This window comes from Suillus paluster, assembly GCF_016628075.1.
Source record: "Suillus paluster strain FC165 chromosome Unknown EDB91scaffold_71, whole genome shotgun sequence".
Classification (NCBI taxonomy): Eukaryota; Fungi; Basidiomycota; class Agaricomycetes; order Boletales; family Suillaceae; genus Suillus; species Suillus paluster.
The window spans coordinates 1-20,676 of NW_024537631.1; the positions used below are offsets into that span (position 1 = coordinate 1).

At 45.3% G+C, this 20,676-nt stretch overlaps 12 protein-coding genes across 12 annotated transcripts; 6 read left to right on the forward strand and 6 right to left on the reverse strand.

The window, feature by feature from the left end:
* Positions 1 to 1,134: 1,134 nt before the first annotated feature.
* EDB91DRAFT_1349640 (uncharacterized protein) lies at positions 1,135 to 1,941 on the reverse strand (the record flags this gene model as incomplete). Its single annotated transcript, XM_041326029.1, has 5 exons — positions 1,135 to 1,354; positions 1,406 to 1,570; positions 1,618 to 1,681; positions 1,735 to 1,819; positions 1,881 to 1,941. The coding sequence occupies 5 exons, from the start codon at positions 1,939 to 1,941 to the stop codon at positions 1,322 to 1,324; spliced, it is 408 nt and encodes a 135-aa protein (XP_041172971.1). The 3' UTR covers positions 1,135 to 1,321.
* A 2,824-nt stretch (positions 1,942 to 4,765) lies between these two features.
* On the reverse strand, positions 4,766 to 5,819 carry EDB91DRAFT_1157120 (uncharacterized protein). Its single transcript, XM_041319659.1, has 5 exons — positions 5,505 to 5,819; positions 5,359 to 5,443; positions 5,240 to 5,303; positions 5,028 to 5,192; positions 4,766 to 4,976 (listed from the first exon to the last, which is right to left on the reverse strand). Exons 1-5 carry the CDS (start codon positions 5,563 to 5,565, stop codon positions 4,941 to 4,943), a joined length of 411 nt encoding a protein of 136 aa, XP_041172972.1. The 5' UTR covers positions 5,566 to 5,819; the 3' UTR covers positions 4,766 to 4,940.
* A 217-nt stretch (positions 5,820 to 6,036) lies between these two features.
* EDB91DRAFT_1157124 (uncharacterized protein) lies at positions 6,037 to 7,012 on the reverse strand. Its single transcript, XM_041319660.1, has 4 exons — positions 6,846 to 7,012; positions 6,599 to 6,772; positions 6,448 to 6,504; positions 6,037 to 6,392 (listed from the first exon to the last, which is right to left on the reverse strand). Exons 1-4 carry the CDS (start codon positions 6,860 to 6,862, stop codon positions 6,218 to 6,220), a joined length of 423 nt encoding a protein of 140 aa, XP_041172973.1. The 5' UTR covers positions 6,863 to 7,012; the 3' UTR covers positions 6,037 to 6,217.
* A 1,007-nt stretch (positions 7,013 to 8,019) lies between these two features.
* Positions 8,020 to 8,573, forward strand: EDB91DRAFT_1004304 (uncharacterized protein; the record flags this gene model as incomplete). Its single annotated transcript, XM_041312285.1, has 2 exons — positions 8,020 to 8,322; positions 8,373 to 8,573. Coding segments are annotated over 2 exons (504 nt in total), but the record flags the coding sequence as incomplete, so codon positions are not given.
* A 75-nt stretch (positions 8,574 to 8,648) lies between these two features.
* Positions 8,649 to 9,137, forward strand: EDB91DRAFT_1059506 (uncharacterized protein; the record flags this gene model as incomplete). The annotated part of the gene is made up of 1 exon (XM_041314256.1): positions 8,649 to 9,137. One exon carries the CDS (start codon positions 8,649 to 8,651, stop codon positions 9,135 to 9,137), a length of 489 nt encoding a protein of 162 aa, XP_041172975.1.
* Positions 9,138 to 9,208: 71 nt separating this feature from the next.
* EDB91DRAFT_1002670 (uncharacterized protein) lies at positions 9,209 to 9,740 on the forward strand (the record flags this gene model as incomplete). Its single annotated transcript, XM_041312257.1, has 2 exons — positions 9,209 to 9,505; positions 9,540 to 9,740. Coding segments are annotated over 2 exons (498 nt in total), but the record flags the coding sequence as incomplete, so codon positions are not given.
* A 2,352-nt stretch (positions 9,741 to 12,092) lies between these two features.
* On the reverse strand, positions 12,093 to 12,636 carry EDB91DRAFT_1059505 (uncharacterized protein; the record flags this gene model as incomplete). The annotated part of the gene is made up of 3 exons (XM_041314255.1): positions 12,093 to 12,236; positions 12,304 to 12,439; positions 12,491 to 12,636. 3 exons carry the CDS (start codon positions 12,634 to 12,636, stop codon positions 12,093 to 12,095), a joined length of 426 nt encoding a protein of 141 aa, XP_041172977.1.
* A 1,190-nt stretch (positions 12,637 to 13,826) lies between these two features.
* Positions 13,827 to 14,427, reverse strand: EDB91DRAFT_1085435 (uncharacterized protein; the record flags this gene model as incomplete). The annotated part of the gene is made up of 4 exons (XM_041315897.1): positions 13,827 to 14,007; positions 14,061 to 14,123; positions 14,175 to 14,269; positions 14,335 to 14,427. The coding sequence occupies 4 exons, from the start codon at positions 14,425 to 14,427 to the stop codon at positions 13,827 to 13,829; spliced, it is 432 nt and encodes a 143-aa protein (XP_041172978.1).
* Positions 14,428 to 15,190: 763 nt separating this feature from the next.
* EDB91DRAFT_1252639 (uncharacterized protein) lies at positions 15,191 to 15,768 on the forward strand (the record flags this gene model as incomplete). Its single annotated transcript, XM_041323530.1, has 3 exons — positions 15,191 to 15,224; positions 15,275 to 15,354; positions 15,424 to 15,768. The coding sequence occupies 3 exons, from the start codon at positions 15,191 to 15,193 to the stop codon at positions 15,766 to 15,768; spliced, it is 459 nt and encodes a 152-aa protein (XP_041172979.1).
* Positions 15,769 to 16,093: 325 nt separating this feature from the next.
* EDB91DRAFT_1004472 (uncharacterized protein) lies at positions 16,094 to 16,300 on the forward strand (the record flags this gene model as incomplete). The annotated part of the gene is made up of 1 exon (XM_041312288.1): positions 16,094 to 16,300. A coding segment is annotated over one exon (207 nt), but the record flags the coding sequence as incomplete, so codon positions are not given.
* Positions 16,301 to 16,411: 111 nt separating this feature from the next.
* EDB91DRAFT_1059497 (uncharacterized protein) lies at positions 16,412 to 16,714 on the forward strand (the record flags this gene model as incomplete). The annotated part of the gene is made up of 1 exon (XM_041314253.1): positions 16,412 to 16,714. The coding sequence occupies one exon, from the start codon at positions 16,412 to 16,414 to the stop codon at positions 16,712 to 16,714; it is 303 nt and encodes a 100-aa protein (XP_041172981.1).
* Positions 16,715 to 18,594: 1,880 nt separating this feature from the next.
* Positions 18,595 to 20,613, reverse strand: EDB91DRAFT_1252641 (uncharacterized protein; the record flags this gene model as incomplete). The annotated part of the gene is made up of 8 exons (XM_041323531.1): positions 18,595 to 18,654; positions 18,710 to 18,736; positions 18,807 to 18,906; positions 18,958 to 19,245; positions 19,311 to 19,324; positions 19,377 to 19,472; positions 19,521 to 20,250; positions 20,339 to 20,613. The coding sequence occupies 8 exons, from the start codon at positions 20,611 to 20,613 to the stop codon at positions 18,595 to 18,597; spliced, it is 1,590 nt and encodes a 529-aa protein (XP_041172982.1).
* Between the last annotated feature and the right edge of the window lie 63 nt (positions 20,614 to 20,676).

Consider the following 20,676-nt stretch of genomic DNA (forward strand, 5'->3'; position numbering starts at 1 on the left):
TGCAGCGTGCATTACCTGGAAATAAACCTGATGCAAGGATTAATGAATACCATTTCAGTCTGGGCAAAGCCAATGTAATAATTCTGAGTGATTACAGCACTCCAATATTATATTGAAAGGCGTTATGACCATGTCCCATAAGAGAGGTCAAGTGATTAGGGCAGAGTCAAGAGAGTCACAAAGGCCACGTGCACGTGCCAATAAGCCATACGAGGCCATGAGATTCTGAAAAAATCACACCCAGTAAAGATGGAAATCTGAGGAGTCAAAAATCTAAGAAGAAAGGGAGACTGGTTTTGTGGCTGTGTGTGGGAGACGCGTATTTCGCTAAGGCCACATGGGAACGCTTAGCTCGCTTAAACCTTGATTTAGAAATTTCACGTGGTTCTGTCAATCGGAGTTTGAATTTCCAAAAACCGTTCTCCCTTACTATACGACCTCACTGTCCAAAATTGGTTATATGTCAAAATTGAGCCACAACAAGGGGAGGAACACCAAGCAAATAGAAAAATGTGAAAAATGCGAAAAATGCGAAAATATAAAGATAGGAAAAATGGGCAATGGGTAAACATGGGAATGGGAAGGTGGAGAATGGAGAAATGGGGTGAATGGGGAGATGGGAGGAGGAGGACAGGAGGATGGGAGAACAGGAGAACAGGAGAACAGGAGAATGGGAGAATGGGAGATAGGAAAGCAGAAAATAGGACAGAGACACGGGAGAATTTTTGGGAAGGGCAAGAGTCAACGAGGCCACGGGATTGCAAGCCAGTGTCCCAGGTAAACTTCAGTCTCACTGTTTGTGTCTTGCTGTTGACTCTTGCCCTTCCCAAAAAATTCTCCCGTGTCTCTGTCCTCAGAACTAAAATAAAAGTATATAGTATTTTGTAAATGTAAGATTTAATACAAATAAATAATATGTAGACATGTGCCGAAGGCACAACGGGTGTGGGCTAGTATCAAGATCACGGCCGGTAGTCCAAACCCACGTGCCCTACGCGACAATGTTAAATTAGAGGAGTGTTATGACACACAGTTCTCATGCCTCGGGGTATGCACTTGACCCAGAAATCCAGTACATCCTGAGGGCAGAATAATTATGATGCATTGCAGAATTTTCCGTGGCGATTTGACTGTCTCTGGAGGGTTGTATTGCAAAACTAGTGTCGAACACTACTACAAACACAGTCTGGCACGAGAACTACTTGGATTTTGAAAAAAAAAACGGTCATGTGTGATATTTAGGCTATATGCAACATACTTGAGGATTCCGTGTAGAATTGCGTGTACTGCAATTAAAATACGAATTCTTGGGACACACGATCTAGTAGTAAATGTGGCTCGAAGTGCAGAGAACCTAAAATTTCGTCATCAGCAATGGCATCCATAAACCACATGTTATATATACCTCGTCGGGATATAGGTTAGTGCAGCCCTCGTTTATGTTTGGGTTGTTCGCATACAATGTGCTGAGCGAGATACCAGCCTCGTTGACGATCGCGTTGCATACGTCGCCATACTTCACGACGTGGACGGCAGTGCAGTCTTGGCCTTTAATTGCAAGGCATATTTCCTATGACAAATGAGTCCAAGCGTCCTTCAGACGTAAACATCTCTTACTTCTCCGACATGCAGATCACAAGCGGTGTTAATGACGCCGGTGTTAACTTTCATCAGCTGGTATCTGTGGCATACGTGCAATGTTGAATGAATGTCAGGGATAACGATGGCACATACGTTGAGACTTTGTGTGCAGCGGAGATTGTGGCACATGTATCTCCAGCTTTAATCGTTACCTTGCGGTCACAACCAGAGGGGAGTGCTAGACGTTACCCAGTAATAAACATAAGCATAATGGAGCGTCGAAGAAGACCATTGCTGACCAACAGCAAGTGAGGCAATGGCAGAAAGCGCAGCGAGTCTGGTGAAGAATGAGGTGTGCATGCTGGTCAGGGAAGCTCAGAAACAGGTGAATGACGCTAATGCCTTAGGAATGACTCTTCGAGGACGAGTACTTGTACTAGAATAGAAACGGAGCTTGAAACGATGTGGATTGTCTGAATCAATATCTTTGAGAAACGGGAGCAGGGAGACGCACACGATGAGTATGTGCGAAGAAGGACCACCACCTCATTACCGCCGGTTGCAATTTCGAATAGATTTCTAAAAGATGAAGTTAGTCGGAAGAACTGAGTTCCGGATATATGAAACTATGAATCGACGTCCAACTTGCCTGGTTGCCTCAAACATTTCCTTCTCTTGCTTCAACAATTTATGCGAGCGGAATGATCGCGTTACACAAGGACTGTATGAAGGATGCTCACGGAGTTTGCAACGCACTCCACGATGCTGACTTCGAAGACCGTTTCTTCGGACGCGAGGAATAAAATACCTCGTAATTCAAATGGTCAAGGCATGCTCGGATTAGGAGAGGAATTTGACATTTTTTGGTGGTCAACAGCACGAATAGTATAGTCTCGTGCATTCATGCTGTCAAAGATTGAGCCAGATCTGGTACAATAAAAAGGACCTAGAACAGAGATAAGAAGTCGGCCAATAGTACGGAAGCTGGGGACGCACCGAGAGCAACTCAGTTCGCCACTGAATGAGAGCACGCGGGATATTTATGTTCGCCGGGTAAGTATATGATATAAGCGTGCTGGCACCCGTTCTGAAACTGCCGACCGATTCCAGCTAGAAAAGAACAACGCTCGTTATGTAGGGTGGTTCAAGTTCCCTGTTTGTCTGCAAAGATGGGTTACTTCTAGGTCCTCGTGGGACAACTGAAGCCCAAGTAAGTGTGATCTTATGACGCGGATTTGCAAGTAGCGGAGTCCGGACTGTATCTGGTACAGGGAACGATGATATGGAGACACATAGAAAGCATTACTTAGAACCAATGTCGTTCGGTGTGTGTGGGCAGGCTATGGTAGCAGCCATGGCCGAGACTGTAATAGAAGTGATCACAGTGTTCCGTAAGAAGGTGTTTGGCTGTGTTGATCAACAGCTTCCAATCCTAACAGGTGTCAACAAACATTCGTAAGACCATCACCATACCCCGGTTACTTACCAGGGAAGACTGCGACTGCAAATATGGCATCTTCATGAACTTCAAAAACCCGAACAGGAGGGGTGCTTGGAATGGCGGGCTGCTCTGCCTTTTCCGTCATCCTGATCTTGATCATAAAGTTCAATTGCGCGCCGTTGAGGTGTGCTTGTAGAGACTGCGTGTCTCGCTCAAGTACAGAAGTGTGTGTGCTTGATGTTCTTCACAACGCTCAGCTGTATCACTAAATGCATAGCCATGAGGCTGGCTGAATCCTGATCCCCTTCAAACTTCTCGACGTCCATCCAAGAAGAGCACAACTACCTCTGCTATGGCGTATTTTTGATTTGATTGTAAGGGTCCCCATTCCTCTACGCCCAGCCCATCGATCTCCTCGCAGAGCAAAGAGTCCGCATCGCATACACGTGGTGCGGGAAGCTTTCACTTCTCGCATCCGGTATGACATCGGATACATTCCCTTACGATACTCATAACGTTTCACATTTTCTTTCACGCTTTCACTATCATCACGCCTCGTTGCATGACGTCTCTTCCCTTTATCCTTTAGCTTTTCTTTCATCGTCTCGCAAACCACTCGTACGATGACGCGAGCCACTCGAGCCACTCAAACTTGTATTTAGGTGCGCATGTACGCTTACTTTTAACCTATCGAATTGACCCTCAGTTCTGATCCAACGTTCTGTCCGACCCAAGTTTCGCATCAACGCTTTGACTCTACGATTCTCGCACTACTCGACTCTGTCTACTATCATCTCTCTTCCCCTTCGAACTCGTTCAGCCTAGAGCTTCGTACTTTGCGGCTCTACATGATCGACCGTCAAATTTGATTATATCTACAATTTGCTGTAAGGTACAGAGGTGAGTGTGTGCTGCTCGGTTTTGTGCTGCTTCATAACATTCACATACCTCGTTAGACGCCAAAGGCACGAGGCAGTTCACTCTCAGACCTCCATGGTTTGAAAGGCTGCATCCACGTTCTGATATCAGCCTTGCTCGACGGCTTGCCTTTCTGGGGCCTCTCACATGGGTCTAATTTCTACCGCAGCTGCAGTCGTTACTTCATTGCTTACCGCTACGTCCTGCCTAATAGGGCGCGCATGTACTGCCGAAGTCAAGACCATATCAGATACGATGATGTTGCTAGAAAACTGGATGTACAGCCATGCTGATCGAACTCGAGAAGGTGTGGTCATTGTAAGATGGGACAGTGCTGTAAGGTGCTGATGCAGCCGGAGAGGGTTTGTAAAATGGCTGCGGCATACATCACCCGGAAGCAAACAGGATTAAACCATACCATTTCAGTCTGGGCGAAGCCAATGTAATGCTTCTGAGCGTTTACCACGATGACTGCGCGCTCCGATATTATATTGATAAGCACTTCGACAATGTCCCACAGGGTAAGTCAAGTGATTAGGGTAGAATCAAGAGAGTCGCAAAGGCCATGTATATGTGCCAATAAGCCACACAAGATTCGGAAAGAATCACACGCCCAGTAAAGATGGAAATATGAGAGGAGTCGGAGGTATCAAGATAGTGGCTGGTAGTCCAGACACACGTGCCCTACGCGACAATGTCAAAATTAGAGGAATGTTGTGACATACAGTCCTCATGCCTCAGGATATGCACGCGACACAGAAGTCCAGTACATCCTGAGGGTAGAATCATTATGGTGCATTGTAGAATTTTCCGTGGTGATTTGACTGTTGGAACAAGGATTGCATTGCAAAACAAGTGTTGAATACTACTACAAATTCGGTCATGGCACGAGAACTAATTCATGTGCGATATGTCGGGGAGGACATATGCAACATACTTGAGGATTCCGTGTAGAATTGCGCGTACTGCAATTAAAACACGAACTCTTGGTACACACCACCTAGTAGGAGTAAATTTGCTTCGAAGTGCAGAGAACCTAAATTTTCATCATCAGCAATGACATCCATAAACCACATGCTATACGTACCTCGTTGGCATATAGATTACTGCAGCCCTTCTTTACGTTTGGGTTGTTCGCATACAATGTGGACAGCGGGATACCAGCTTCTTTGGCAATTTCGGTGCAATCCTCGTGGGTCTTCACGACGTGGATGTCAACGCAGTCTTTGTCTTTAATTCCAAGGCATAATTCCTATGACCAATGAGTCCAAGTGTCCTTCAAACGTAAACATATCTTACTTCTCCGACATGCAGATCACAAGCGGTGTTAATGATGCCGGTGTTCACTTTCATCAGCTGGTATCTGTGCATACGTTCAATGTCAAATGAATGTTAGGGATAGTAATGATTGCACATACGTCGAGACTTCGTGTGTAGCGGAGATTGTGGCACATGTCTCTCCAGCTTTAATTGTTATCTTGCGGGTACAATCAGAAGGGAGTGCTAGACGTTACCCAGTAATAAACATGAGCATAATAGAGCATCGAGGAAGAGGATTACTGACCAACAACAACAGAGGCAAGTGCAGCAAGCGCAGCGAGTCTGGTGAAGAATGAGGTGTGCATAGTGGTCAGGGAAGCTCAGAAACAGGTGAGTGATGTTAATGCCTTAGGAATGACTCCTCGAGGACGAGTGCTTATACTAGAATAGCAACGGAGCTTGAAACGATGTGGATTGTCTGAATCAATATCTTTGAGAAACTGGTAGCAGGAACACGCATAAGATGAGCATGTGCGAAGAAGGACCGCCACATCATTATTGCCGGTTGCAATTTCGAATCAATTTCTAAGGGGTGAAGTTGGTCGGAAAAACTGAGTTCCTGATATACAGAACTATGAAATGTCTTGCAATTCAAATGGTAAAGGCATGCTCGGGTTAGGAGAGGAATTTCACATTATTTGGTGGTCAACAACACGAATGGTATGGTCTTGTGAATTCGTGCTGTCAAAGATTGAGCCAGATTTAGTACAATCAAAAAGGGCTCGAACAGAGGTAAGAAGTTGGTCAATAGCATGGAAGCAGGATACACACCGAGAGCAACTCAGTTCGCCACTGAATGCGAGTACGGGGAATATTTATTTTCGCTGGGTATGTGATATAAGCATACTGGTACCTGTTCCGCAACTGCTGATCGATTCAAGCTAGAAAAGAACACCGCTCGTTATGTAGGGTGGTTCTGTTTGTCTGCAAAGAAAGGTGGCGTCCTCGTGGAATAACTCAGGCCCCAAGTTCGGTAGATCTTATGAAGCGGGTTGGCAAGTAGCGGACTGTATATGGTACGAAGAAGGATGAGATGAAGACAAATAGAAGGAATTGGTTAGAAACGACGTCGCTCGATGTGTGCGGAAGTTCTGTGGCTAGTAGGCCTGTAGAAGCAGCGATGACCAAGACTCTGTAATAGCAGTGATCAGTGATCACCCGTAAAAATAGTAAGATAGGGTTCATACACAACCAACAGGAGTAATGATGCTCTCTTGACTCTTGTACTCTCGTCTATATAACTGGAAGGAGGTTAGAATCACTAGTCGAGCTGGGGAATTGTCCGATTCACCTGCTAAACCGGTGGTGAGGTGGTGACGATAACTAGTTGAAATTTACCTGTTAGATCTGTCAGTTACTACATTCACCACTTGAAACAAACTGCCAAATCTGTTGAAGGGGATGTCCAAGTTGGACGGATCATGATGGTGTTGTGGACAGGACTGTTTGGAAGAAGTTCCGCCGGCAGAACTGGCAAAACCTGGAAGAACTATGTTCTGGAATCTGCCAGTACTTGTGGCAAGGGACGCGCATAGGCAGAAATTGTCAGAAATCAGTTGTTAACCCCGCCGTGAGGTTTACACACCTTGAATTCTGCCACATTCTGCTCCACACATTAGTGGGACTCAGGTTAGATTTTGAACGTCGGCTAAAACTTCAACAAACTCGCTTAAGCCTGCTAAACACAGCCGCATGGTCAGTGTTCTGCCGGTCACTGACCGGATTTCGTGGGAAAGCTGGCGAAGTTTATCGATGTTCATCTGAACACGATTTTGAGGAGTTTCCTGGTCCTACTATAATGAACTATACTATATCTGGTCAATGCTAGAATCTTTGATTAGACATTATCCTTGTGCGGCTTCACATATCATTACTCACATAAACGCATGGTTTTCGTGTGTTCGGTTCAAGGGCACGCTTCAAGGCTTATAACTCGAAGATGGACTCCCCACTTTCGACACGCTAACTCGATGGCGAAGATCAGCAAGAGATCAAAGTCAAACCGAGGATGGTGGTGGGATCATTTCGTGGAGCACCCAGGTTATGCTGTCAAAGACCCAGCTTAGATGGTCAGCAGAAAGGCAAAGGTGGTGTGTGCAAGGCTCTATGAGCAACGTGTTGCACATGAGCAGGCAATAGACGAGCAGCAGGTTCACGCAGGCCAGTGAGATGCACCGAGGGATGAAGTGGCGATCGCAGGCACTCATACGCAAGCCTATTTTATAGCTTTCTTTTACTAACTTGGAGTACTAGTTTGGGCCAGTGGCCAGAATGATCCCCAACACACCTGGTTAATCAGTCGGCCGACGACACTATTATGTCACTTGCATGATTGCACATTGCACTCTGAGGATATCCGTTCGCAAGCACGGCTTGAATACCACCAATCATATTCACCACGAAAAGGTGCTCGGGTCCTAACTCCAGCACATCTCAGTGCTATACCTCCAATCATTCTCACTGCCAGCCCACCATGCACACCAAATCTCAATACGTCATCGACTATGCAGTCTGCACGTCTGAGTTTTCCCGCATTGCTAATTCCTGAGGCTGACACAGCCTTGAGTTCTTCCAGTAGCCTTTACCGCGACTCTCTGTCAGTCAGTCCAAGTCCTGCCCTCTTGGAAGTCTCATTACCATCCCATCCAAAGCACCAACATCTAATCCAATCCAGTCAATATCACTCTGCTTCTGGCTCACTTCCACCTCTCTCCCCCATAGCACTGGGCAACCAACTTAACGGCTTTGGTGACCAAGCTTGGGCGACTTCAGATCAAGCTGATTGGGAAATCAGGCTTGCAAGACTCACCGCAAGCGCTGGTTTGCCGCTGCGGTGGGTTGAGAACCACAAATGGAAAGTATTATGTGACTGTTTTCTCCCAAGAGCGAAAATTCCCTCTGCAAAAGTCTTGACGCAGCGTGTCCTACCCCATGCCCTCAATATACTCAAAGGTACCGCTAAAGAAGAATGTCAAGGTGCTGATGCAACATTGCAATGTGACGGTTGGACTGGTGAAAATCACCATCACCTCCTGGGGTTTATGATGACTGCTCACCGAAAGGTAAATATAACTGTGGAGACCATCAATCATTTTACTAATTGTCTATTTAGCTGCACACAATTAAAGTTCACAATGCTTCGATGGACCCTCACACTGCCAAAGAACTTCTCAAGCAAATGTTAGATGCAATCAGCAGGATTGAGTCTGAGTGGGGGGCAAGTGTTATCGCTTGCACCATGGACGCATCCGGTGAATCACAAAAAGCTCAGTGTCTGCTTCAAGAGCAGCTACCCCACATTGTTGTTCCTAATCCACATTGTTGTTCCTAATTGCTTGGCTCATCAGGTATGGTGATTTTCGTGATTCGTCACACTTGCTGATTATGAATGACACAACAACAGTGGAATCTCATCGTTGGTGACCTTTTCAAGGTCAAAGACGACTATGGGATCTATGAAGACATGGTGCAAGAACTAATTATGTGGCTATGCAGCAAGACACGTGTGCTCGCCATCCTCTGCGAAATACAGATGGCGACAATCGGAAAGATGCTCGCAGTTCTCAGGGCAGTGCTGACGTGTTGGATGTCTCATTATCTTGCCTATCGCCGCCTCCTTGAGCTTTGTCCTGCCATCAAATTGCTCGTAACGAAGCATGAAGCTCATTTGATATCAGGTGGAGATGCATGCTCACGCAGAAAGACTCAAACAGCCATTGCAACAATCAAAAACGCAACATTTTGGCATGCATTGGCACGGTACGGTTCAAAAATAAATGTAAAAATCGGAACCAATGCTCTCTGTAGATGGAAAACATTGCTGGAGCCAATTTCCCTCATGATGAATGTTCATCAAGCAGCCCAGGCAAGACCCTGAAAATGTTGCAATATCATTTGGTTTTCTGCACTTTCAGCTACTCCAAGATCGACAACAGCACTGATCTGGCAGCTCATACAGCTGTTCTTGCAAGCATTGAGTGCCGCTGGGAACAGTGCGACCAGGAAGTCTTTATTGCTGCCATCATTGTGAATCCTTTCTATAAGGTTTCTCCATTCCGGAATGTACCCCTCACAACATGTGCGGGGCTTGCGACACTTTTTGCATGTCTTTGGCGCCGTTTTTACAACACTAATGATATACCACTCGATCTTTATACGGACTTGGACGACTATTTGAATAGCTCCCATGACTTCGCATACATGGACAACTACAAGCTTTCACTGTTATATCGCGCAGAAAAGGAGGTATGCTTCATCAAACTGATACTTTCAAGTTCAGAAGACATTGCTAACAGTCCTCAGGGTGTTTCGGTCAATCCAATCAATATATGGACAGGACTGTCACATCCTGGTTCAGCACGTCGACCTACTTCATACTATCGCTCAACGTCTTCTCTCAATTTGCCCGAATTCTGCCTCTTGCGAACACCTATTTAGCATGTTTGGCGCAATTCTCATGAAATGGTGCAATTGGCTCTCAACTGAGACTGCTCACCCTTCTGGCAGAACTCAAGATGTATGTTCATGAGGAGCATGTACGCAATGACGTGGTCAAGAAGCGGCTTCAGCACCGGTACTGTGACACCGAGGACACTGACAAAGCAGAGCCTGCTCAAGTAGTTCATGCAGTTGGTGATGATCTATCAGGAGAAAGCAGCAAATGGGAGCCATGCAGCCTTGCTTTTGAGAGGTGAGGGATAAGCAATGTTGCTGCAGACCTTATCCGAGCTGTTCAGGAGGAGGAGGAGATTTCCACCACAGAATCAATGCACTCAGTCCCCATCGGTGCTGTCGGTGGTTCATTCTCCCGCATTGCTATCAATGACTTACTTGACTATTCTCATGCAGAGGAATGGCTGGGATCTTTTTATAAAGTTGCCATTTGAGGTTTAGATGCTGAGCTTGAGTTGTATGAGCTTCTTGACTTAGATGCAGAGGGAATTGACAATCCAGACTTTCCTCAAGAAGCTGACAATGTTCTTGATGAGTAGATTCAGAAAATTAGTGCTACCTTAGTAGTAGTAGTCGAGTACTATCCATTCTGCGATCGTTGACGCACCGTGTACTGCACTTTGAACATTCACTCCTGCTTCATCGTCCAATCAGACATGATTATCTAATATCCAAGCAGGACATCTGGCACTGCACAGGTTCAGTTCACTTGCATCCATGGGAAAGTTTGCAGCTGAATGTACATTAACTTTGATGAACATACACTGACCGGCAGAACACTGCGCATGGTCAACGAATTTGCAAGTCAGGCCAGCATCGTACAGCGGAGTTTGAAGCACCATGCCTGCTGTTTACCAACATGTCTGCCATTCTGTGCAACTTTGAAGTAACCCTCAAGTGTGCTCGAGGGTGATGGATCCCCAGGCATCAACATCGCAATGCAATCGTCCAGATGGCGGCACTCTTGTCCCCATCCCCATCACCAAAATTCCTGAAAACAGATATGCACAGGTAAGGTCAGATCAAGACATGAAAGGTCACACAAGGTGCACCATATACATCAGCAAGCAGCAGATCGAAGGAGAGGCCTATCAGACCAGAATTAGAAGCAGGATTTCTGCTCAGTATGCCAACTACATTTGAGACTTGGCAGATTTTTCGACCTTAGGAGTACTGATCTATCCTGATCCGATGATAAGAACTGATAACCCATTGTCATTCCAGTAAGGTATTACATGGTATGAGCAGTTGTATTGTTACATATAAGTGTGGTCTAGGCGTCAGTTGCATTGGTGATTGGAATTACGAGTGAGTTGAATCATAAGCGGCAGTGTCATGACATAAGGGAGTGAAACAGCAAGTGAGAGCATGAGAGTGGTATTGTCAGAATGTGGAATACAGCTGAAGATATGTGTCAGATCAAAAAAACTAGAGCCAAGCATGAAACTGACCATTACATTCATTATTTACCCTTCCTCTTCTTCTTCTGTGCAGTGGCCTTTGGCTTGGACGCAGTAGTTGCATTGACGGTGTCCTTGTGACTTTTGTGTGGTGACCTCCGAACATCAGGTTCATGCTCCTCCTCAGACTCGTCTTGTGGCACTGGGCTTTTGAACCTCAGCTTCTTTCGATGCAGGAGCCTTCGCCTTAGGGGCTCTAGCACTAATGGTGGTGTTCATCACGACCTTTGTGTAGCGATCTTCGAAGCTGAGGTTCGAGCTCTGCTGTTGGACCTGTGTTGGGTTAGTGGACTTTCAAATGTCACTACATTCTGTCCCTTTCGAAGTGGTGAATCAGAAGACGGTACAACTTGGAGTGGGATGGGCACTGAGCATGGAACTGAGCATGGAACTGAGCATGGAACTGGGCATGGGATGGGAGGCGGACTTGGAGAGGGAGGCTTGGAGGCTGGTGTTGGGGACTGAGTGGGAGTCTGAGGTGCAGCAAGAAGCGATGGATGCAAGTTAGGTGGAGCTGGAGGGGGTGCAATGGACTGGGATGAACCTGTAGCATTAGTAGAACAAAGCACAGATTGCTTTCGCATCACTGCAACATCATCATCTTCATCATCTGCTTCTCTGGAATCAGAAGACATAGTGCTCAGCAGTGCACCTGCACACCCTGCCTTATCTTTGAACAATTTCCTAAACAAAGAGAATAAATTAGTGACTGTGTGATGGCAACCTTGGTATGTACAGATTGTAGTGTTGCAAAACAGCTGTAGCCCATGCTTCATCTGGAGGATTTCAAATGACATCTACAATGCAATAGAAAAATTTGCGATACAAGAAGGGTCCATCATTCTTGGACCATTTACCATGAGAAGATATGGATGATTGTGCCTGTGTGTGATGTCAGCTCATAGTTGGCTTGTTGGGATTCAACTCACCTGTACAGCTGCATAGGCAATATGTTCTGCTTCAACAGACATCATACCATGGATCGAGGCATTACAAGTGTTCGAGATGTGAAAATTATCACCGGTGAGTGCAGATGAAGGTCCAGTAAGTATATGTTTCATCACCTGCAAGCAAAGTTAGTGATTGGCATCAATGTTCAATTGAAAATAAAACAAAATCACGTGTTTCGACAAGGTAACCTTCAAAAAGACCATCCTGCCTGTTGTTCAGATCGAAGTGTTCACCAGCCACTTCACCCTTGTACAGAAGCGAAGGCCATGCGCAAGCATCCATGTTGATATCGCCAGATTTGAGTTTGGCTTTAGTCCTACAAAGATGATGTATTATTCGTGAATTTAAATAAAAACAACGAGCTTACCTTGATGGCAAATTCTGATAATCCTTGAGGTGTCTAACAGGACACAGCAAAAGTGCGAGACCAGGGTGATTGAGACCCATCTTCGCACAGTGACTCTTTGCTATCAGGGTAGATGGTGGGGTCAAATGGCTTATTGACAGAGTCATATGTGGCATAACACTGCAATGCTTTTCTTCAAGTGTGTTGAATCTTCAGATCGGACCTGACCAATCATATACTGCATCTGCAGTGAGGTTTGGTTGAGTGAAAACCTGTATATATGTGTAGACTTACATCCTCCAGAATCTCCCTAAGTTCTCTTGATTTCTTGGCACCTCCTTTGATGAGCTCGTGAAGGTAAGGGGCTCCTGCAAGTATCATCTTGTAGGTACGCAGTAATTGGTCTTGCGCGTCTTTGGATCTAGTGTGGTCTTCAACAGCATATAATCCATCAAATAAAAATGAGACTTACACATTGGCAAGTGAACTGCAAGCAATGTGATCATCACCCACATCCAAATCATCTGAATTGCTGTTGCGCGTGATCTCAACCCATGGCCCCATGCGAAAAATGTCTTTGAGGATACAAAACATGTTGATACTGTGTGGGATCCATCGAGTGAACTGGATGCATTGCTCCTGTGGTGTAATATCCTTCCTATATACATAAAAAATGTGAATCTTGTCAACATCCAGATCATAAGGGCTGTATATACTTACTTGTCCTTGCTGACATCCTTTTTTTGCCTGAAAACACACAATCAAGTCCATATATACGCTATATAACAAGATAACTTACAATCGTGGACATTTTGAAACCTTTGGTTTGTTGTCGTCACAGTCATCATTGGTATCTAATGACTTGCCACATTTATGTTTCCCGCCCTTAAGGGGCTCGGTACTGTGAGAAGGTTTCTCCACTGGAGGAGTGAGTGAGGTTTTATGCGACAATGCTGAAGAGGTGTCATATTCAGAGTCTGAATTGGATGAACTTGAAGAATTGGACACAACATGATGATGACTCGGACGGGCCATGGTGATAGTGGGAATAGGGTTAAACCTGACACAACAACAGGCTGATATCTGATATTAGTTGTTTGTTTGTATTTATCAGACCATTTATTAATATTGCATGTTCCCATTTGGTGACTGTATGCGTGACAAGAAATGCAATTAATGTGATTCTACAATTACAGAGACAATGTATGTGCAGAGCGATACAGTAAAGTGCAACAAGATGACAACGGTAAAGTGTAATGAGATGACAATGGTGCAATGGGACAACAATGGTGCAATGAGATGAAAATGGTAAAGTGCAAAGAAAATTACTCAGAGCAGACAGCAGCAGGCAATGTCATTATCGCATCAAGTTGAGTGGTTGGTACTTCAGAAGAGACCACCCTGAAGCCACAGCGGGGGGCCATGTATAACCATGCTCCTCCTCAAACTTCTCCCGTGTGAGACATACAGAATGAGGGTCTCTGTGGACGCCATGCAACTCCACAGGTTTTGCACTGAAGTGTTGAGCTGTAGTATTCCTGACAGAATAAATAATGAGAACATCAGAATTAATGAATAGGCTAACACTTACTTGGGAGTTGCCTCACAGACCATAGTAATGTCTGGGTCCTCTTCAGTAACTTGTGGCAAGTGACTGGAAAGTCAGAACATGTCAGTACACTAACAAGAAGTGAAAAGTACTTACCTTGTTGGTTTTACCGTCCCCTCTGCCTCATCTTCACTATCCTCATCCTCAACCCATCTAAACTTTGATGCATCCTTCAAGCGCAATATCAACTTCTATAACATAGATATCAGTATTGAGCCTTAGCAATCAACAATTCTGATATAATAAAAGTACTTACCACTGGTCCTGGACACTCAGGTATGAAATTGATTGTGTATGTCAGGCCATCCAATGAGAAGGTTATCAATTTCGACAACAATGGTATTGTCATCGAAAAAAAGTGGAGTTTTCCAACAGGTTGATGGGTTCAGGGGTGGACATTAGTAGTATTTGATAAGGATGAATATGAAAAATGGGTACTCGCAGCTCTTTGCATTACCGGTATTTGCCGGCTGACTTCAAAAAGTCAATTTCAGGCGCTCAGGCCCAGTGAACATCAACCAGAAAGAGGTAGATAGGTAGGAATAGATGTCGAAATAGCAAATGATATAGATAGTCATCTAAACAATCCGAGATGAGAAATATACAAAGTTATGCAAAGTTTTAAAAACAATGCAAAGTCCAAAAAAAAGCATGCAAAGTCCAAACATGCGATTCATTTTGCAACAAATGCTGTACAAATTACAATCAAAGTTTGTGCAATTTGGAAACTTTGATTGCAATTCGTGCATGCTGCTTAGATCAGATTGCATCGACATTCGAAATATTGCTAAGTCCAAATCTGCTATGGACTCCATCAAAGCTGGCGCACACAGACTCGACGACGGCACCACTATCTATGTCTGCGACTGTAGTACCTGTCTTCATAAGACGGGAGGGCAGAATACACAGGTATCACAAGCTACTTACTTCAGACACAAGCCCATCAAACTTGCTGACAATTTTTCTACCACCACTCCCCCTTGACATCGCACCAGATCCCCCGCATCTCCCGCATCCACCTGTTACTGTACTGTGCATCGCACCAGATTTATAGCCTATCATACCCCAGCCCTGAGTCACCCGCTCATATACCAGACTATGACGCGCATGGGATGGTCAATGATGATATTGACCCCGAAGTTGAAGGTATGTACTATCTACTTGATCATGATTGTAATTCTTACTATTTCAATTAGATCCATTTCAGCACGGTCACAGCATTGACAACTCAGATGTCCCAACTTTTGATGGGGTCGACAACCCTCTGGAGCCTGTGGTACAGTCCCCCGCTACACAGCTAAATGATGCACTTCCTCTGAGTCGAGATGATCTTGATTGAATGGAGCCTTATGTCAGTGACCACGATCAACACGGCAAGGCTCCATATGAACCAGACTCTCAGCCAGAAGTTTGTGATCCAGCAGCAGATCAATCCAGAGGGCAACTGGAGGTCATCCATGAACAATGGGCTAGACGGATGAAGACTTGGATGAACTTCACCACATGGCACTGCCTTCAGGATGCTCAAGATGCCATGGCTTTCATTACAGCCCTTCGGAAAGCATTGCTCAATGACACTTTTGCCCGTCTGCCTCCAGAAGCACTCAATCGTCTTCAAAACCCACCACATGCACTCCCAGACATCACAGACCCCGATCTCCTCCTGTCTCTCAAGCTTTTTTTTGCCTGACATGACAATCAAGGCATATGATCTCATTCGTGCAGCCATTACTGAACAACACCCTGACGATGATGTGTATAGCCACTACCTGTGTCAAGCAGCTCATCTCTGAACTCAGTGGAGTTGTCCCACTCATGCATGACATGTGCATCAACACATGTCTTGCCTTTACAGGCCCCTTTGCAGATTTTGATTGATGTCCAATGTGCGGGAAGATCATTGGGACGAGAAGAGGAGTACCACGCAAAAGAAGGTCCCTCAGCAGAAATTCGACACCTTTCCTATTGGTCCGCAGTTACAGGCTCCATGGCAGCATCCTGATCATGCAGCAAAGATGTGTTGGCGAGAAGAGTGCACAGATCAAATTCTAGAGGAGCTGGGAATTACTGGTGGGGTACCCGAAGTCTATGAAGATGTCCTTCATGGCAAGCAATACCTGGATGCTTGCCTCTCCGGTCAGATCAAGGAAGGCGACGCTGTCCTGATGCTTTCCATTGATGGTGCCCAGCTATATGAATCCAAACAATCAGATTGTTGGATCTATATTTTGGTTCTGTTCAATCACACACCCGAAGAACGCTATCAAAAGAAATATGTTCTCCCTGGCGGCATCATTCCTGGTCTGAAGAAACCAAAAAATCTCGATTCATTTATGTTTCCTGGCCTTCATCACTTACACGCAATCCAGACCGAGGGTCTTGCCATTTGGGACACTGCACTTGACCGATTATTCACATCAAACCCTTTCCTCATTGTTGCAACTGCTGATGGACCCGGTATGGCATTTTTAACCAGCCTGGTCAGCCATCATGGTAAAATGGGCTGTAGACTCTACTTGTTAGGTACTGTGCCGGCTCAAGAGGCAGAGGGGTCGGGGCTTGGCTTCAGCTCTTGCGCTGCGCCCTTAGCTGAGTACGTGCCCCGAATTTGGAGCAGGTCCAATGTTGTCCAATGATAGGACGAGTGGACCGCTTTGGTCCACTTTGAGGGTCGGGAAGTAAGAGCTACTAGTGGCAGGCCAACTAGGAGCAGAGCAGAGAAGGCAGGGAGTGATGCGGAGGGTGGATAGGAGTAGGGGGAAGGTGGAGGATGGAAAAGGGTCAGAGGGAATATTGTAAGGGGCAGAGAATTAAGGAGAAGACTTAGAGCATGGCTCTAAGTTGGAGCGGAGGGTCAGAGGGTCAGAGGGTCGGAGGTGACAACAAGTTGAGACTTGTGTCCAGAGGAGGCAAGGTCCTACTGAGAATTCTCACAAGAGATAACTGCAAGAAGACAAGTAATATTAAGACTGAGGAAAATATCTAAGTACATGATATGTTATATACTTCTATGTATGAGGCAGTGACCAGGATAACTATGTTGTAAAGCTATGTACCAAGGATATAATTTGTAGGTACTTACACAGGTGAAGACACAAGTTGGAGCAGATATCAATATGTATGCGTTGGATCAGTGATCGAGCGGTAATAGGAATTACCAGTGTTCCAGAAGTAAGGGTTTATGTACCGAAGGGGAAAGTATATATCTAAAAGGGGAAAGAGGTCCAGTTGATTGGAGATGTTATGGAAGGGGACTGGTTGAGCGGTTGAGCGGAAACGTAAGAGCGGGTGTGGATGATGAATGGACAGAGCGGAGGTGATCGGAAAGCGGAGCGGATATTGATATTAGAGCCGGTCAGATCAGGTATATGACAGGAGAGCTGTCTCTGCAACTTTAAGGCCCGACCACAGCCAATACAATTGAGTGTGCCATCCATAGCACAAAGATGGTAGATGTAGGCTGACGACAGATGACAACGATGTAGACTCCAGAACAGGAACTGCTCACTTTTTATCAGCATTGTAGCATGCTGATTGTTTCATGATGCTGGCAGACTTGGAACAGAAGCATTTGGTGATCTGCCATAGGGTGAGTCTCAAGTCACACTGCAACACCGGTTATATAGAAATAGATATAATTCTGGTGCGTACAGTATGTGCAAGAGTATATGAAAGCTGCCGTGATGAACATGCCAACAGCAATTGGTGATGATACACGGGCGATCAATGAGACCGTTGATGAGGGCCAATGCAAAAGGATGGAAATGCACGTCAGGCTTGATCATTACTATTAGTAGATTGCAGATTTGCCTGAGCGTTCACACTGTAGTATCTTTAACATGGATATTCTCAGGACCGTCAAGGATAGAGCCTCAAACACTCGAAAGCACCAACTCAAACTGATACCAATGAGTGTCATAAAACTAAAAAGAGAGATGGGTACAAGAAGAAAGATCAGCAGTTGCTTTAAGCAAACCAAAAAATAAAAGACACTCACCAAAAATACATGGAGAAGTGGAGGGCACAAAGGTGCTAGCGCTGCTAAGTGCGTACCAGCCTCATGGTACTAAAACATGAAAATAAAAATGAGTTTTTCCAGGGCACCCTTGGATGCACAGGGACCAAAAAGCACAAGTTAACCGTGGATGGTCGTGGATCAGGGCCTGAGCCTCAGTGAACATCGACCAGAAAGAGGTAGATAGGTGTAGATACAAGTCGAAAAATATCAGCCCTATGAAAAACATCGAAGAGTTTTGATGTGTTTAGCCAGATGAGACTTTTTGAGACAGAAAAAGAAAGACCTCGAGAGAAAATTTAGACGTTTAGATGTGACTCTCGCTGTGTTTAGATATATCTCTGGCCTGCAAATCCATTCATTTAGCTTGAAAAAACATATTGATATGCGTCTAATGGGAGAAAATGAGATTATTGTAGGGTATCACTATCATTATGGTGGTAACTGTAGGTATCGCATCCTGCCCGCCATCCCGCCCTGTCTGCCATCCTGCCCATTCCACTACTCCTCGTCCGCATCATCGCCGGTACCACCCTCTTGAACGGCTCCAGATGAGTTGAACTATAAACAGGTTGTTAGTATAAAAAGTAGTGCAATACATAGTAGTACCACGCACCTGTAGGACCACTTTGTGCTTGTATACCTGTCACGGTAATATAGTAATAGCAGACTCCATTAGTAGTAGAGATGATATCAATATGAAAATGACGTACCTCTTTGTCGGTGTTCGACAAACTGTTCCAGTACATCGCAAAGACACTTGCAGGATCCCTCTGATGTCTGTTCATTTGCCAGTCGAGAGCGCAAAGGTTCCTAGCCTTACTTTGTATCACAATAACAAATAGTAGAAGTTCTAGAACTCACTGTGCTGTTATCTTGGCGCTCACACGCATAGGCTTTGTGCTTGGCTGGCGCTTCTTGATGGCTTCGGGCCTAGGTTTCGAATCAGCCGTGATGGGTGTTGACTTCTTATTGGTGGCCAGGAGTTCCACCTTCACAGCGAGAGAGGCAGTATCGGTACTTGAAGGTCCATCTGGTATAGAAACAGATGTAGAGCCATTGGATGGTGGTGTAATAGCAGTGTGAATGTCTCCAGAAGTCGAAGAAGTCGAAGATGAAGTTGAAGAGTCAATGGAAGTGGTAGGAGCTTTCCTAGGGATCGCTTTGGGCCAAGGTTTCAAAACAAGATTAGAACTACTCAATAGATCAAAACTTACAGTGGGTTCTTGACCTGGTAAACAAGTGAAGTTAGTGTCTGGTTGGCGCGCTTACATCCAACTCACCTCTACAATAGGTACCTCTTTGTCTTTTCCTTTATTGGTGCTGGGTGGTGGTGTTAGTTCACACTCGAGTGAGGGGTGTCGCAGTATGTCAGGTATCTGTAGATGGGTTGGTTAGCGAGCGTTAAGTATTAAAAAAAAACTCACCACTTCATTGGTGCCACTAGTAGGAGGCTCGGTGATAGGCTGGGATACTACCTCTGTAGTATCTGAATCGATTTGTGCTCGCTTCTTGGTATGTTCTGCTTCGAGTTCGTTGTCAGTGTCGCAGGTGTGCTTTTGAGGGATTGCCAATGTGCTTGTATGTTCACCAGGCTCGGCCTTAATGCGCTTGCTAGTTTTCTTTCCCTTGACATGATAGGTGGACCATTGAGAGTAATTGTCAGTCATAAGCTTCATTGCCTTCCAGTTGTCAGCGCATAAATGAAATTCAATGTATGCTTTGCATAGTGTGTGAGTGAGCCAATGCAAGACTAGCAATGAGGCTTGGCCGATAGACACTGGTGCGAGGCCTTGGGCATGAAGTTGCCGGAAGCTAGAGAGCATGTGGTTGTGGATGCTCTTGGTGCAATCAGCCGAGACAGGCATGCCTTTCTCGTCCTGCAAGTAAGTGCATGACACATTAATGCCTTGTGCCATGTACCCAGATCCTCGAGAGGTGCTTCCAGAACTTTCAGGTTCCGCTGATGTGCTTTTCGGATATTGTACCTGCCATTCCTTCTTCGTCCACGATTGAATTAATGGATAGTCCTTCCAGTCAAGTTCTCGATCGGATTCTTCAGCGACTATCTCACCCACTAACAAAGGTTTTTGCTCATTGGCAATGATGTTCGAGGTGTCCCATTGGGATAAAGATGATGATGTCGAGGCTACAGAACTTGCAGAACCACAGATATTAACAATAACATTCCTATATTTGATGTTTATAGCATATATATGCGCATATACTCAGCGGATTCACTTACTATAACGCTTGGCAAGCAGAATTAAGGCCAGCATTCTTGTTGATCAACCTAAGTCTATCAGCTTGCAGACTAGCGACAGCGTGCTGTGATTCCGTGAGTTGCTGTTTGAGTTGGGAAACCAGATTATTATTGGAGTCCTTGCATGCCAACTGATCTTGTTTGAGAAGAGAATATAGGCTATCTTGAAATAGCAGAGGGTCTGATAATGACTGTGGATTAAGTTGAGATAAGAGGTTGAGGTATCTGGCAGATGAGGTTGTGTCGTCGAGGGACATGATGGTATGAGTTAAGGTACACGCTGACTTGAAGTCAAGAAAGGAAACTTACCAAGTCCGCAT

Bases quoted from the DNA above. Each gene is read 5' to 3' on its own strand.
- EDB91DRAFT_1157120 (XM_041319659.1), bottom strand. From the start codon at position 5,565: ATGCACACCTCATTCTTCACCAGACTCGCTGCGCTTGCTGCACTTGCC. The intron at 5,444-5,504 runs GTCAGTAATCCT...GGTAACGTCTAG, and splicing joins ACTTGCCTCTGTTGTTGTTG to CACTCCCTTCTGATTGTACC. The intron at 5,193-5,239 runs GTAAGATATGTT...CATTGGTCATAG, and splicing joins GTGATCTGCATGTCGGAGAA to GAATTATGCCTTGGAATTAA.
- EDB91DRAFT_1157124 (XM_041319660.1), bottom strand. The intron at 6,505-6,598 runs GTAAATTTCAAC...CTAACCTCCTTC, and splicing joins GTAACTGACAGATCTAACAG to CAGTTATATAGACGAGAGTA. The intron at 6,393-6,447 runs GTATGAACCCTA...CTGCTATTACAG, and splicing joins TCATTACTCCTGTTGGTTGT to AGTCTTGGTCATCGCTGCTT.